The sequence below is a fragment of the Macrotis lagotis genome, chromosome 5 (genome assembly GCF_037893015.1).
Source record: "Macrotis lagotis isolate mMagLag1 chromosome 5, bilby.v1.9.chrom.fasta, whole genome shotgun sequence".
Classification (NCBI taxonomy): domain Eukaryota; kingdom Metazoa; phylum Chordata; class Mammalia; order Peramelemorphia; family Peramelidae; genus Macrotis; species Macrotis lagotis.
The window spans coordinates 227842037-227854664 of NC_133662.1; the positions used below are offsets into that span (position 1 = coordinate 227842037).

A 12628-nucleotide genomic window follows, 5' to 3' on the forward strand; every position below is an offset into this window, starting at 1 on the left:
GTAAGCTCCATTAGGCTTAAGATTTTGCAGGCCAGGCTTCAAGCAATATGTGAATTGGAAGAGCAGATTGGTTTTTGAAAAGACAGAGGCCAAATTGCCAACATTTGCTATATTCTGGAAAAATCAAGATAGTTCCAGGAAAAAAATATCTACTTCTGATTCACTGATTACACTAAAATGTTTGGGTGGATCACAACAAAATGAGGCAATTTCTCAAAGAGATGGGTTACCAGATCACCTGAGGAACCTGTGTTCAGGCCAAGAAGCAACATTAGAAGTGAATGTGAAACAAAAGGGAGTATAAGGTTATATATTATCATTTACTTAAGTTATATGCAAATTATCATGTGAAATGTCAGGTTGGAGAAATCAAACGCTAGAATTTAAGGGTCCTGGGAGAAATATCAACAATCTTAAATACAGATGATACCACTCTATTGGCAGAAAGTGAAGAGAAATTAAGGAACCTTTTGATGAGGATGAAAAAGGAGAGTGTGAAAGCAGATTTGATGCTTTAACATTAAAAAAAAAATTCAAGATCTTGGCAACTGGTCCCAACTGGAAGCAGTTTCTGATTTTTATATTTTTAGGCTCAAAGAGTACTGCAGACAGAAGACTGTAGCCATGAAATTAAAAGACACTTGCTCCTTGGAAGGAGATCTTTGGCAAATCTGTACAGAGTACTAAAAAACAGAGACAACATTTTGCCCGCCAAAAATCTCTATATACTTTGTGTGTCTAGTCAAAACTATGGATTATGCTTTTGGGAAGTGGGAACTCAGTCCTGAGTACAAATGTCTTGTATTCTCCCTCTCTGATGCATGATTTACCTTGCTCACAATTTGACTAAACATTTTATTGAGTTTAGGCATATTGATATCATAGGCCGAATGGCCATTTTGTGGAAGTTTATAAATTGTGAGTTTGAATAACTTATTACACAAAACAATGCCTTAAATCTAGGAAGAGAGTAGTTCCAATTAACTTGGGGGAAGATAACCAACCTACATAAATTTTTACTTACATTTTTGGGTTCTCTCAGTTACATTTTAATAAAATTTTCTAAAACTCCAGGTAAATAGATTTTTACCCAAACTGTTAACCCTTTTTAGATGCAATTGATCTTTGATGAGGCAAATATCATTCTAATAATAAATTAATTCATTCATAGGCATTATTTTAACAGGTTATTCTCCTTTTAAGTCTACTTCATTCTTCTGGGATCTCAGTCCTCATAAACGTTTCTGGGTTGTTTTGGGAAGTAGGGTCTCTTTACATTCCTCCTTTTTTTTTCTGTCTTCAGAGTTTCATTTTTAAACATTTCCAATATCTAGTATATCTTGTCCTTCTAAAATTTAGAGCCTGGAATCCTCCTACCTATACTTGCTCTGGGCCCTTTGAAATTCACTCATACAACATATACAATGTATTTCAGACTATGACCAATATTTTTACTTGTCTGTTACAAATGTTGAGTGGTCAGTTGCAATTTTTTCATTATTTATGTTTTGATAATTTCCTCCATGTTGGTGGCGTTGCATGCATTTGCACTGAAAAGATCAAATATTAGGATATTGGGATATGTGTGAAATTTTAAAATGTTTATGAGCTCTGATTAATGGAGTGTTCAAACAGTTCCAGAGGATCAGTGATGAAGCACTCTATATTTCCTGAAGAAGAGGTAATAGACACAGGAGGCAGAATGAAACTTTTTGGACATAAACATGTAGGAATTTGTTTTGATATGTGTGTGTGTGTGTGTGTGTGTGTGTGTGTGTGTGTGTGTTCTTTTTCTTAATGTGAGCAGAAAACATTTTAAGTAAAAATTAATTTAAAATTTAATTTATTAATTTAAAGTTTAACTTAAATGATATATTCCTTAGTTGGGATGATCTGCATTTATCTATTATATAAATTATAATCATCATAGTAATATTTTTGCTTATACTCATGAATATTATAAGATAAGAAGACCAAGTATCCCAGAGATGTATTGCATATTTGGAGAAATCTCTTTGTGAAACACTCAACTTGTGATCTCAAATCTACTTTCAAAGAGAAGAGAGCAGAAGACCAATTATGAGAACTAGAACTGAAAAGTAAAGTGAGAATGGTGCAAAACTCTTTGCTTTTTGATCTAAAAATTCATATTAGTGAAGTGATGATAATATCAAGAAAATAATCTTGGTTTATGACCCAAAGAACCTTAGATCAAACTTAGCATCTTGCTCACATGAACTTCTGGACTTTGTCTACACTGGTGATTCAAGAGTAGAAATTTTATTCCCATTCATAAGACCTAAACTTGGTTTCTTTCAATATGACTGTAAGGTTTTAATGCATTCCAATAACAAGGAAATTGCCCCAAAATGTGCTATATCTTTATTACTGCCAAGATGAGCTATCCTTGAAGACTAATTGGCCTAGGATGGGACCATGTAAATTGCCCCCTACTCAATAAACTCCTATGGCTCTCCATCATAATTTTCAGGATCCAATATAAAATCTTCCAGCATTCAAAGTCTTTCATAATTCCCCTTACAGCCTCCTTACATTTTTATATCACACACTTCCCAACTTACTTTCCAATTCAGTGTCACTGGTCTTTGCTGTTTCAAGCAAGATCCTTCATCTCCTGACTTCTGGATGTTTGTCCCTAAGCCTGGAATGTGTTCCTTCCATGTCTCCATTTCCTGATCCAAGCCTGGGTGAAAGGTGAAGGTCTTCCACTGCAACTGGGGCCATCTCTTAGACATTCTGATCTATATTTTACTCTTGGAACTAGATAGTTCTGGAGAATGAGGTTGGTGACTTTGCACACTTAAATTCAATTCACTCCCAAGTTTCTGATGTTATTGGTCCTTTTTTTAGGACCAAACAAGTCTCTTAAAATCCTGTTCTTCAAGAAAGCCTTTCCAGATAACCTCTTCATTTTGGTGTCTTCATTTGATTATTTTCAATTCATTCTGGATAGTTTGTTTGCACATGACTTCTTTGTGTGCATTTTTCCTCCCCTTTCTTCCTTCTCCCCACTACCCTCCATTAGAATGTGAATCTTGAGAGCAGAGATACTTAACTTATAGAAGGCACTTTGAAAAAAACAGAAAAATCAACATTGAGTGATAAAGTTTAGGCATTTAGGGAAAGGAGATCAATCACAGAGGCTATAGATGCATAGATGGATGCAAGGGTAGGAGAACCAAATGATCTAAAAATAAAAATATTTCTTGTAGAAAGGGAGCAGGTAACACCATTACACTCATTAGTTATCATTACTTTTGCCTTTGATTACCTCAGCATAGTAGTCCTCTTGGATTGTGCCTGGAGAAACTTTGATTAGAACATAAGACTAAACAGCTTAGACCTGGCTAATATTTTCATAATTCAAATCAGCAGAGTGTCCTCAGGCAAGCCACAGTCCCTCAGTTACTCCGAAGGTAACCTCCATTTTACGATCCTGAGGTAGGGCAGAAACCATTTCTTAGTTAAGGTTGTTAGCCTCAAGGAACGTGCTTTCCACCTTTTAAAAAGTTGAGGTATTTTTCCTCTCCAGACCTGGGTAACACTAACCCTAAGACTCAGGTTGAGGGTGTTCAGGGCTGGCAGACATGACTACTTGAGCTCAGGCCCCCCCCCCCCGAGGAATATTTGCCAGTCACTTCCCCATCTATAAAAAGGTGTCATCTCCATCTCATTGGATTACTGTGAACATTACATGTTAAAGACTTTGCAAACTTACCTTTCTAGGCCAAAGCCCAAAAGTATATGGGGGAGGGGCAGCTAGGTGGTGCAGTGGTTAAAGCACCGGCCCTGGAGTCAGGAGTACCTGGGTTCAAATGCGGTCTCAGACACTTATTTACCTAGCCTTGCAAAAACCTAAAAGTATATGGGACTTGAAAGTTAGGAGGACCCAAATTCCAAATTGGACCTCAAAACACCGATTACTCAGCTATGGGACCTGGGGCAAGTCACTTAGCCCCATTACCTTACAAATACCAAAAGAAAAAAGATAATGGGATCCTAACCAAAAGTTGACTTAGCATTCTATTAGGTCCACAACTAATGTCAGGGTCTCTACCCATTTTCATAGTTCAGGGACAATGAATATTTCAAGATCGTTGTCGGGGATCATGAAATCAAGTAAGTCTCCCCAACCCCACCCCGACCCGACCCCTTTTACCCTTTCCTATGAAGAACCCGCAGGCTCCAGTTAGGCGGGAGATGTAGAGCCCTCCATAGCTCAAGTTCAGGGCCGCATCACGTAGCCTCTTCCTGATTGGACCAACAACTTGCCAAGCTAAGGGCGGATTGGCCCGCGCGCGCGTGTACGGCCCGGCCCCACGGCTGGGTGACCGAGACTGTGCAGCCCCCCGGGGGCTCTTCTGTTCGTCCTAGGATACTTACGGGGCGTCAGCTCCGGCCCACCCCGATCCTGTCGGAAGCCGCCGCGCTTCGCACCCGCGTCCGCCCAAGGGATGGCTCCTTTAGGCCGCTTCGGAGCGCCCTAGCAGCCATGACCACTCACCCAGCCCAGGGCTCCCGGGGCGGGCCTCCACGGGCCAGCGGCAGCTCTCTTAAGGGACAGCGTGGAGGCCCTGAAAAGGGCCTTTGGTTTTCTGGGGAGCGGCGCGGTGGAGCGGACTTAGCCCCCGAAGCCGTAGAGGGTGCGGCCCTGGCGCTTGAGCGCGTACACCACGTCCATGGCCGTGACCGTCTTCCTCTTGGCGTGCTCCGTGTAGGTCACGGCGTCCCGGATCACGTTCTCCAGGAACACCTTCAGCACGCCGCGGGTCTCCTCGTAGATGAGCCCCGAGATGCGCTTGACGCCGCCGCGCCGGGCCAGGCGGCGGATGGCGGGCTTGGTGATGCCCTGGATGTTGTCGCGCAGCACCTTGCGGTGCCGCTTGGCGCCCCCTTTGCCCAGACCCTTGCCTCCTTTGCCGCGACCAGACATGATTAAGCTTTTAGTAACTCTAAATTACTCCGAAAAAAACCGCTAAATGCAGAATGAGCTCCTCTGGGAAGCGACCGCTTATATAACCGAAGGGCCGACCTGTTTGAAGACTGCACACGTGGGCGGGGACAAAAATCTGTTTTTCGCGCTTCTTTATTTAAAAAAACTGTCTCAATTCCTCCCCCCCCCCATCCCTTCCACCCCGGAGATTTTTTTTCCCCCCTGATTTTTCTCTTTGTTGCTAGAAAAGACTTTCACACGTTTCTGGGAGAATTCTGCTGAGGAAGTTTGTAAATAAGAGAAAAAGTGGAAAAGCATGTTTAAGCGCAATCTCGTTCCTTTTCTGTCCGTAGGACCACACAAGACCACGAATTGATTTTTTTAATGTTTAGACCCAGTGTTTCACCATATATATATAGATAGATAGATATAGATATAGATATAGATATAGATATACTTGCATTTTGCTTCTCTACTCAACTTCGACCTGGGGCAGTGTCAAAATGACAGAAATGGCTAGAATATATACTGATTTATAGGATTTTAGGGTTGAGAGCACGGCAGAGATCATTTAATCCAAATATGAAATAAGGGAACTGCATCCGAGAGAAGGCAGAATGACTTGGTTAGCTGGTGAGTGGCACTTCAGGAACTCAGATCTGAATCCTACCCAGTAAGATGTTCGTTAATGCAAAATGCAGTTAGAAAAGTTTCATTTAATTTAACTCAAGGGCCTTGAGTGATTCTCTAAAACGTTTAGGACTCTTATTAGCTTCCTCATCTGTAAAATGAGATAAGACTGGATCCTTAGATTGTAAACTTCTTGAAGGCAAGGACAGATATTTGCCTTCTTTTTTTTTGTATCCCCAGTCCAGGATCTAGGAGGAACTTAATATATATTCACTGATTGATTTATTGATTGATAGATGATCTCCATGGTTCCTCCAGTTCTGTTCTATGATCCTGGAATCCTACTTCTCTTTCATAGATGTTCATGGGAGAGATGTCTTCTGAGGGTTTCTAGAGGCACGTTGATGATTCAATCGTGGATGTCTCCCAGGTTCTTGGTTAATGTGGTTTTTATTGTACATTCACTTAAAGATCTCCATTTTTCATTTAAGAAACAACAATCCATCCCCTAAACAGCATAGAGGAATGGGTTGCCTGTCGGTCTTGAATACCCTTTCTTGTTTTCTCAGTCTTTCCCCACAAAATGACTGTATTTTGTTTGTTTTTTTCGAGGCAGATGTGATTAAGTGATTCGCCCAAAGTCCCACAGCTAGGTAATTATTTAGTGTCTGAGGTCAAATTTGAACTCAGGCCTAACTGGCTCCAGGGTCATGCTCTATCCATTCTGCCACCTAGCTTCCTCCGAATCCACTTTTCCCTAGGTTTTACATTTACTTATAGACATTTATTTGTTCTTAGGACTTCAGTATAATGTCACTTGAAGGTAAGGACTGTTCAACCCTTATCTCTATATACTTCTGCAGTCATTGTCCTGGTGGTAGGTAAGAGGCGTCTCTTAATGAATTCTCGAGAAATTGAACTGAAAACATTTCAAACCTCTAATTTAATTTTGCTGCTTTTCCATTCGTTTTTCCTTTCTCTTTCCCAGGAAATTTCAAAGTAGTTGTCACTTATAAGGAAAATTAGCCTTGGCCTAGGTAAATGAACTGGTCATCCATAGTTCATCCATCTCATCTCTCCCTCCTCCTCCCAGACACACTCTGTGACTGTACACGCGTACCACATTCCCAGAAACCTGAGTGAGAGTGTGCATTGCACTCTACTTTTGAAATCTCACATTTAGCTTTTTTGTCGAACCTGGAAGACCAACTAGTGTACAGTTAATTTTAAAGTGAATACAGGCTCCAGGGATAGTGTTTGAAAAGACTGTTTTGTAAAAAGAAAATTAAAGAAACTGTACCAAAACATTTTCAATTTTAAACAGCAAACTCAGCAACAACCTAATTAGGAGCCAATCAAGATGTGAAGCCATATAGCAGAGTGGCGCAGCGGAAGCGTGCTGGGCCCATAACCCAGAGGTCGATGGATCGAAACCATCCTCTGCTAGATAGCAATTTTTAGTTTCTGTAACTTCAAAAATGTTTACTACCTTTAAAAGCGTCAGAATAATTATAAAAAATTTTTAAGGCATACAATTCATGGAACAGATGGATTATGCCTCCCGTGTTTTGCAGATCTTGAAGCTATAATCTGTGCAAAAGCTAAAAGAAAGGCATGTTATTCAAAAGCATGAAAAGATTCTTGATAAATAATTTAAAAGGTTATTTTATATCTGCTCTAAATGTAAACTCCTTAAAGAAAAGTACAGTTTTCTCACTCAGCCTGACCACACAGTAGGCAATTAATAAAATGTTTGTTGATTGATTTCTGGATCTACTTCATGCTTATACAGTTTTGCTCCTTTGGTAAGCTTTTCCTGTAAATATTACAATTTGTAGCTGAAACTGAAATAAAAATAGTTGAAGTATTTTCTCTTTCTCAAGATTATCCTGTTAGTTCACCAATATTCAGTTCAGGGTTTTTTCCCTCAGGGCTCTTTTCTCTCTGCAAGCTACTTTTGTGGAGATCTTGATTTAAAAAATTTTTTTTTTAATTTATTTAAGTCAATGGGGTTAAATGACTTGCCCAAGGTTACACAGCTGATCTTGATTATTTTTGTGTAGCAGTTCCCAAATTGGTAGTTTTAACCTCTCTTCTGAATTATAAACACATATCTCAAACTGCCTGTTGAATATATATCCTCTCTAAATCAGCATATCCAAAACAGAACTACTGATCTGTTCTGGCAAACCAGCTTTTCCAATATATGTCAAATGCTTCTAAACATTTAATTTCACGACCTCAGAATTATACTTGATTCTTTCCTCTACCTCTCAGCTTTTCTCCTCCATCTCTTCCTCCCCTCCCATCTTAAGCCTCATGCTATCATTTTCCAATATCTCTGATTCCATCCCCTTCTCCACTCACTCAAGCACTATTTTTCTCTCACTAGTATTAGAGGAAGAGCTTTTTAATTGACCTCACTACTTTTAGCCTTTCCCCCTTTAATTCATCCTCCATACAGCTGCCAAAATGACTTTCCAATCTTTTTATTTTTATATTTCACTTTTGCATCATTTTTAATATGTATTTCTTTCCTTCTTCTACATAAAGAACCATGCCTGAATCAAAAAAAGAAAAAGTGAGAAAAAATTATTCAGGAAAGTTAAGCAACATATCAAAAATATGAGGTCTTTGCATGTAGAGTTTTTTCTTAATTTTTGATTGCTGTTCTAGTTGAATCATTATAGTCATTTGAGTATCCTGATTTCCTAATTCTCCTTATTTCACATAGCATCAATACTTAGAAGTCTTTCCATGTTTTTTGTACCATTTCTTGTAATAATATTCTATTACATTAATGTCCTACAATTTGGACCTCCTTCCAATTCATTGCTCCATCAAATAACAGTGATATGAATATTTTAGTTTTCTCTTTCTTATTTTGATCTCCTTTAGGATATATTTTTAACAATGAGATCTATGTGACAAAAAGGGAAAATGAATAATGTTGGAGAGATTTGGGAGGACTGGGACATTAATGCATTGTTGGTAGAGTCTGAATTAATCCATTTTGGAGAGCAATATGGAACTGCTCAAAGAGCAATAAAACCGATCATACCCTTTGACCCAGTAATACTAATACTAGGGCTATATTCAGAAGAATTTTTTTAAATGGGAAAAGTCTTACATGTTTCAAAATAGTCATAATAACTCTTTTTGTAGTAGCAAAGAATTGGAAATTGAGGGGATGCCCATCAATTGGGCAATGGCTGAACAAGTTATGGTATGTGAATGCTCTGGAACACTATTTTTCTTATTTTGTTTTTGCTAGGCAGTGACTTTCCCAAGATCACACAGCTAGGTAATGTGTCTGATCTGGATTTGAACTCAGGTCCTCCTGGCTCCAGGGCTAGTTCTCTGTCCACTTCCACACCTAGCTGTCCCTGGAATGCTATTGTTCTATGAGAAATGATGAATGGTTGGACTCCAGAGAAGCAAAGAACAAATTACAGGACCTGATGCTGAGTGAAGGGAACTAAACCAAGAGAATATTGTACGCATTAACAACAGTTGATCAACCTTGATGGATGCAGCTCCTCTTAGAAGTTCAGAGACCTAGGGGGTGTCTTGGTGGTGCTGTGGATAAGATCACCAGCCCTGGAGTCAGGAGCATCTGAGTTCAAATCCAGCCTCCCTACTTCATAATTGCCTAGCTGTGTGGCCTTGGGCAAGCCACTTAATGCCATTGCCTTGCAAAAACCTTAAAAAAATGTTTATGAGCTAGGATAACCCTGGGAGTTCTGTTATCAACAATGCTATCTACAATCTGAGAAAGAAAAACAAAACACTACAGAATCTGAATTCACTTTTTAAAAATTTCTCTTATGTTTTTCTTTCCTATCCAATGGCTTTTTTTCTTTTCCCTTAGTCCTCATTCCTCATACAGAAAATGACTAATCTGTAAGCATGTTAACCACAAATGTATATGTACAATATTCACAAGACTATTCTCTACTGAAGGGAGGGGGATGAAAAGGGAGGGTGGAAGAAAATTATTTATAAAAAATGCATATGCATGTGAATAATTGTTGAAAAACTTTTTATGATGTGCAATTGGAAAAATATTTTCAGAAAAAATGAGAACTATGATAAAAATTTATAGATATTTTAGTCACTTTCTTAGTGGAATTCCAAATTTCTGTCCAGAATTATTGAACCACCACTCAGTTCTACTAACAGTGTGCTGGGTGTGCCAACACTTTCAACACTTTCAACAATGACCATTCCCATATCTTATCAACTTTACCAATTGTTTGAATCTGAACTGAAACTTGATTGTTTTTATTATCCTCTTTTCTTATACTTAACAATTTGGAGCCATCTTTCATATGGTTGGTTATTAACAGTTATCAATTCTTTTTTTTTTTTTTTAGTTAACTAATTCTTTTGAGAACTGTTGATGTGCTTATTCATTAGGGAATGACTCTTGGTCTGATATATCTGTGTATTTATATGTTTAGTCTCTGTGTATCTTTATATATTTGTAGTTCTTTATGAGTCTCAATATAATCTGCCTATGATACAAATCCTAATATATAGCCCCCCATACAAAATTATTCTTGGTTGTCCATTGCCTACGGCAGAGGTTCTTGTCCTGGGACCTATAGAAGGACTTCAAGGTTAGATTTCAGGTGTTGTGAACTTGGGAAAAATTGCAGCTTCATTGTCACTAACTTCTAAAAGAAATTAAGCATTATCTTTGATTTTGAATTTAAGCAAATTAGTCTGATAAAGTGGTACTTGTTTAAAGACCAGATTTGTCCCATCAAGGATCCATGACACATTAAAAGATTAAGAATCCTTAGGTCAATGGATAACATATAGATATCTGAGCTTTTCCTATAAGACCCTCCTCAATCTAGATCATATCTACTTTGCTAGCCTTGTTTCTTATTAATCCCTGCTTTGTGAGCTGCATTGGTGTAAATGGAACCAAAATGCCTACACAGAGTTCACTTTGTCAAGTCAAGAACTATAGGAAGCAGAGATAGGAGTGAAACAGTAGTGGCGTAGAGAAGGAGAGACTCCATCATCAAACAAAGAAGTTTCAGGCCCAAGAAAGGCAGTGCCTACATAAAGGAAAAGATCTTCTAGAACCAGTTTAAATGGTCTTGGATAAAGGGGGACTGAGAACCATGGAGCAGCAAGAATCTGAAGCAGAATTTGGGAGAACAAGCATACCTTTAAGTTTCATAGATACTGTGAGTTATATAAATTGTGCAGGTCTAGAAGGGCAGAAGTTCATTTTATCAACTAGAGTGATTTCAAGGGTATCTGTTAGGTTCCTGCTAGCTGGCTTTAAGGAGGCAGGAGAGAAGGATGGAAAGTTCTCCAAGTTCTTCATTTATTTACTAGAATACAAATGCTTAAATATCCTTCCCAGTCCCTGGTCCACTCCCACTCCTGTGGCACTCTCCAATCAACCAGTAAAACAATACTGTGGTGCTCCAGGGCACCATGTGATAAAGGTTTACTTAGTACTCCCACAACAGTCCCTTACAGGTATCTACCCAAGAAAATGTTCTAAGTTTGTTGTACTGTATCCTTCTATGTAGAGATGGGTTTATTGGAGTGGAAAATAATTTAACTTTAGCAATATGTGTGGACTTTCCCTTTGGTGGTTTGGGAGTAGAAAGAAATTAATAGTAATTTCTCTTATTTTTCTTGTCTTATTTTAGACTCTTAATCTGGAGTCTATGAAATTGTTTGTTTTTAAAATCATTTTGATAGCTATTTCAATATGATCAGTTTACTTTGCAATCTTCTATATTTTATTTTATGCATTTAAAAACATGTTTTTGAAGAAAAGTCCCAATCAGTTTTATCAGACTGGATTATTTATTCCCCCCATGGCTCAAAGCAAGATGATAAAGCTCATGATTTGACATTCAACTTCACCAACCTGATCATGAAACTAGTTTCTCCAGAGTTACCAATGACTTCTTAAATGTCAAGTCTAATGGCCTTTTCCAGTTTACATTCTTCTTGCCTCTCTGCAGTCTTTGATCTTATCAGTCACCTTCCAGATATTCTCTTCTTTCTAGATTTTCATGATACAGCATTCTCCTGGTTCTCTTGTTCAATCATTTCTTCTCAGTGTTTTCTGGATCTTCATACAGGCCACCCCTTCCAAGCACAGGTAACCCCCCCCCCCCAAGGCTTTTTCCTAAGCTCATTTTCCTCATCTGCTTATAATGTCTCAGATGGTATTTTTTTTAGCTTCTGTGAATTCAATTATCATTTATATTCAGATATTATTCACATTCAACCCAAATTTTTCTGCTAAACTTCAGTACCACATAGCAATTGACTTTGGACATATTCCCCTAGGTATTTCAAACTCAAAATGTCCAAAACATAATTTGTTATCTCCTCTGTCCAAACTTTCCTTTCAGCTGTAGAAAGGATTAGTCAACCCATCCTGAAACCTCAGTGTCAACCTTGGCTCCTCATTCTCACTTATCCTATGAATCCAATCTGTGGTCCAACTTTGTTTTTACATTCCCAACATTTCTCCTATATTTCCTCCTCTTTTCAACTCACACAGTGACAACACAAGTATAGGCCCACATCTGTAGTACATCTCTACCTCTCAATTAAAAATACTAACAGGAATATAATTTTCTCCCTTTCACTCCACTGAAAAATGGAAAAAGAAAAACGCATTTCTTATAACAATTATGTGTAATTAAACAACACAAATTCCCTCAATTGTTGTATATACCATAATTTGTCTCATTCTATCACCTTTCAGTAATGTATATAGTTTTAGTGCTTTGGAATTATGAATGATCATAATGATCATAATTCTTTTAACTCTCAAAAGTTGTTTGGCTTATAATGCTATTATTGTACAAACCATTTTCTTGGATTATTAATTTCAATCTTTATGAGTTTATAAACATCCTCAAAATTATTTATTTTTTATAATATTGAGTATAAATCATTCCTCTGGTTGTGCTCCCTTCACATATCATCAGTCCATAAAAGCCTTTCCATGTAAAAAAAATTATCTATTTCTTCATTTCTTATAGTAAAATA

The 12628-nt window shown here is 38.1% G+C and overlaps 1 protein-coding gene and 1 non-coding gene across 2 annotated transcripts; one reads left to right on the top strand and one right to left on the bottom strand.

The window, feature by feature from the left end:
• Window positions 1–4592: 4592 nt before the first annotated feature.
• LOC141490092 (histone H4) lies at window positions 4593–5013 on the bottom strand. Its single transcript, XM_074190354.1, has one exon. The coding sequence runs from the start codon at window positions 4952–4954 to the stop codon at window positions 4643–4645; it is 312 nt and encodes a 103-aa protein (XP_074046455.1). The 5' UTR covers window positions 4955–5013; the 3' UTR covers window positions 4593–4642.
• Window positions 5014–6958: 1945 nt separating this feature from the next.
• On the top strand, window positions 6959–7030 carry TRNAM-CAU (transfer RNA methionine (anticodon CAU)). Its single transcript has one exon. It is a non-coding gene; the product is annotated as a tRNA-Met (tRNA).
• The last annotated feature ends 5598 nt before the right edge of the window (window positions 7031–12628 follow it).

Coding starts and splice junctions, on each gene's coding strand:
- LOC141490092 (XM_074190354.1), bottom strand. CDS start 4,954: ATGTCTGGTCGCGGCAAAGGAGGCAAGGGTCTGGGCAAAGGGGGCGCC.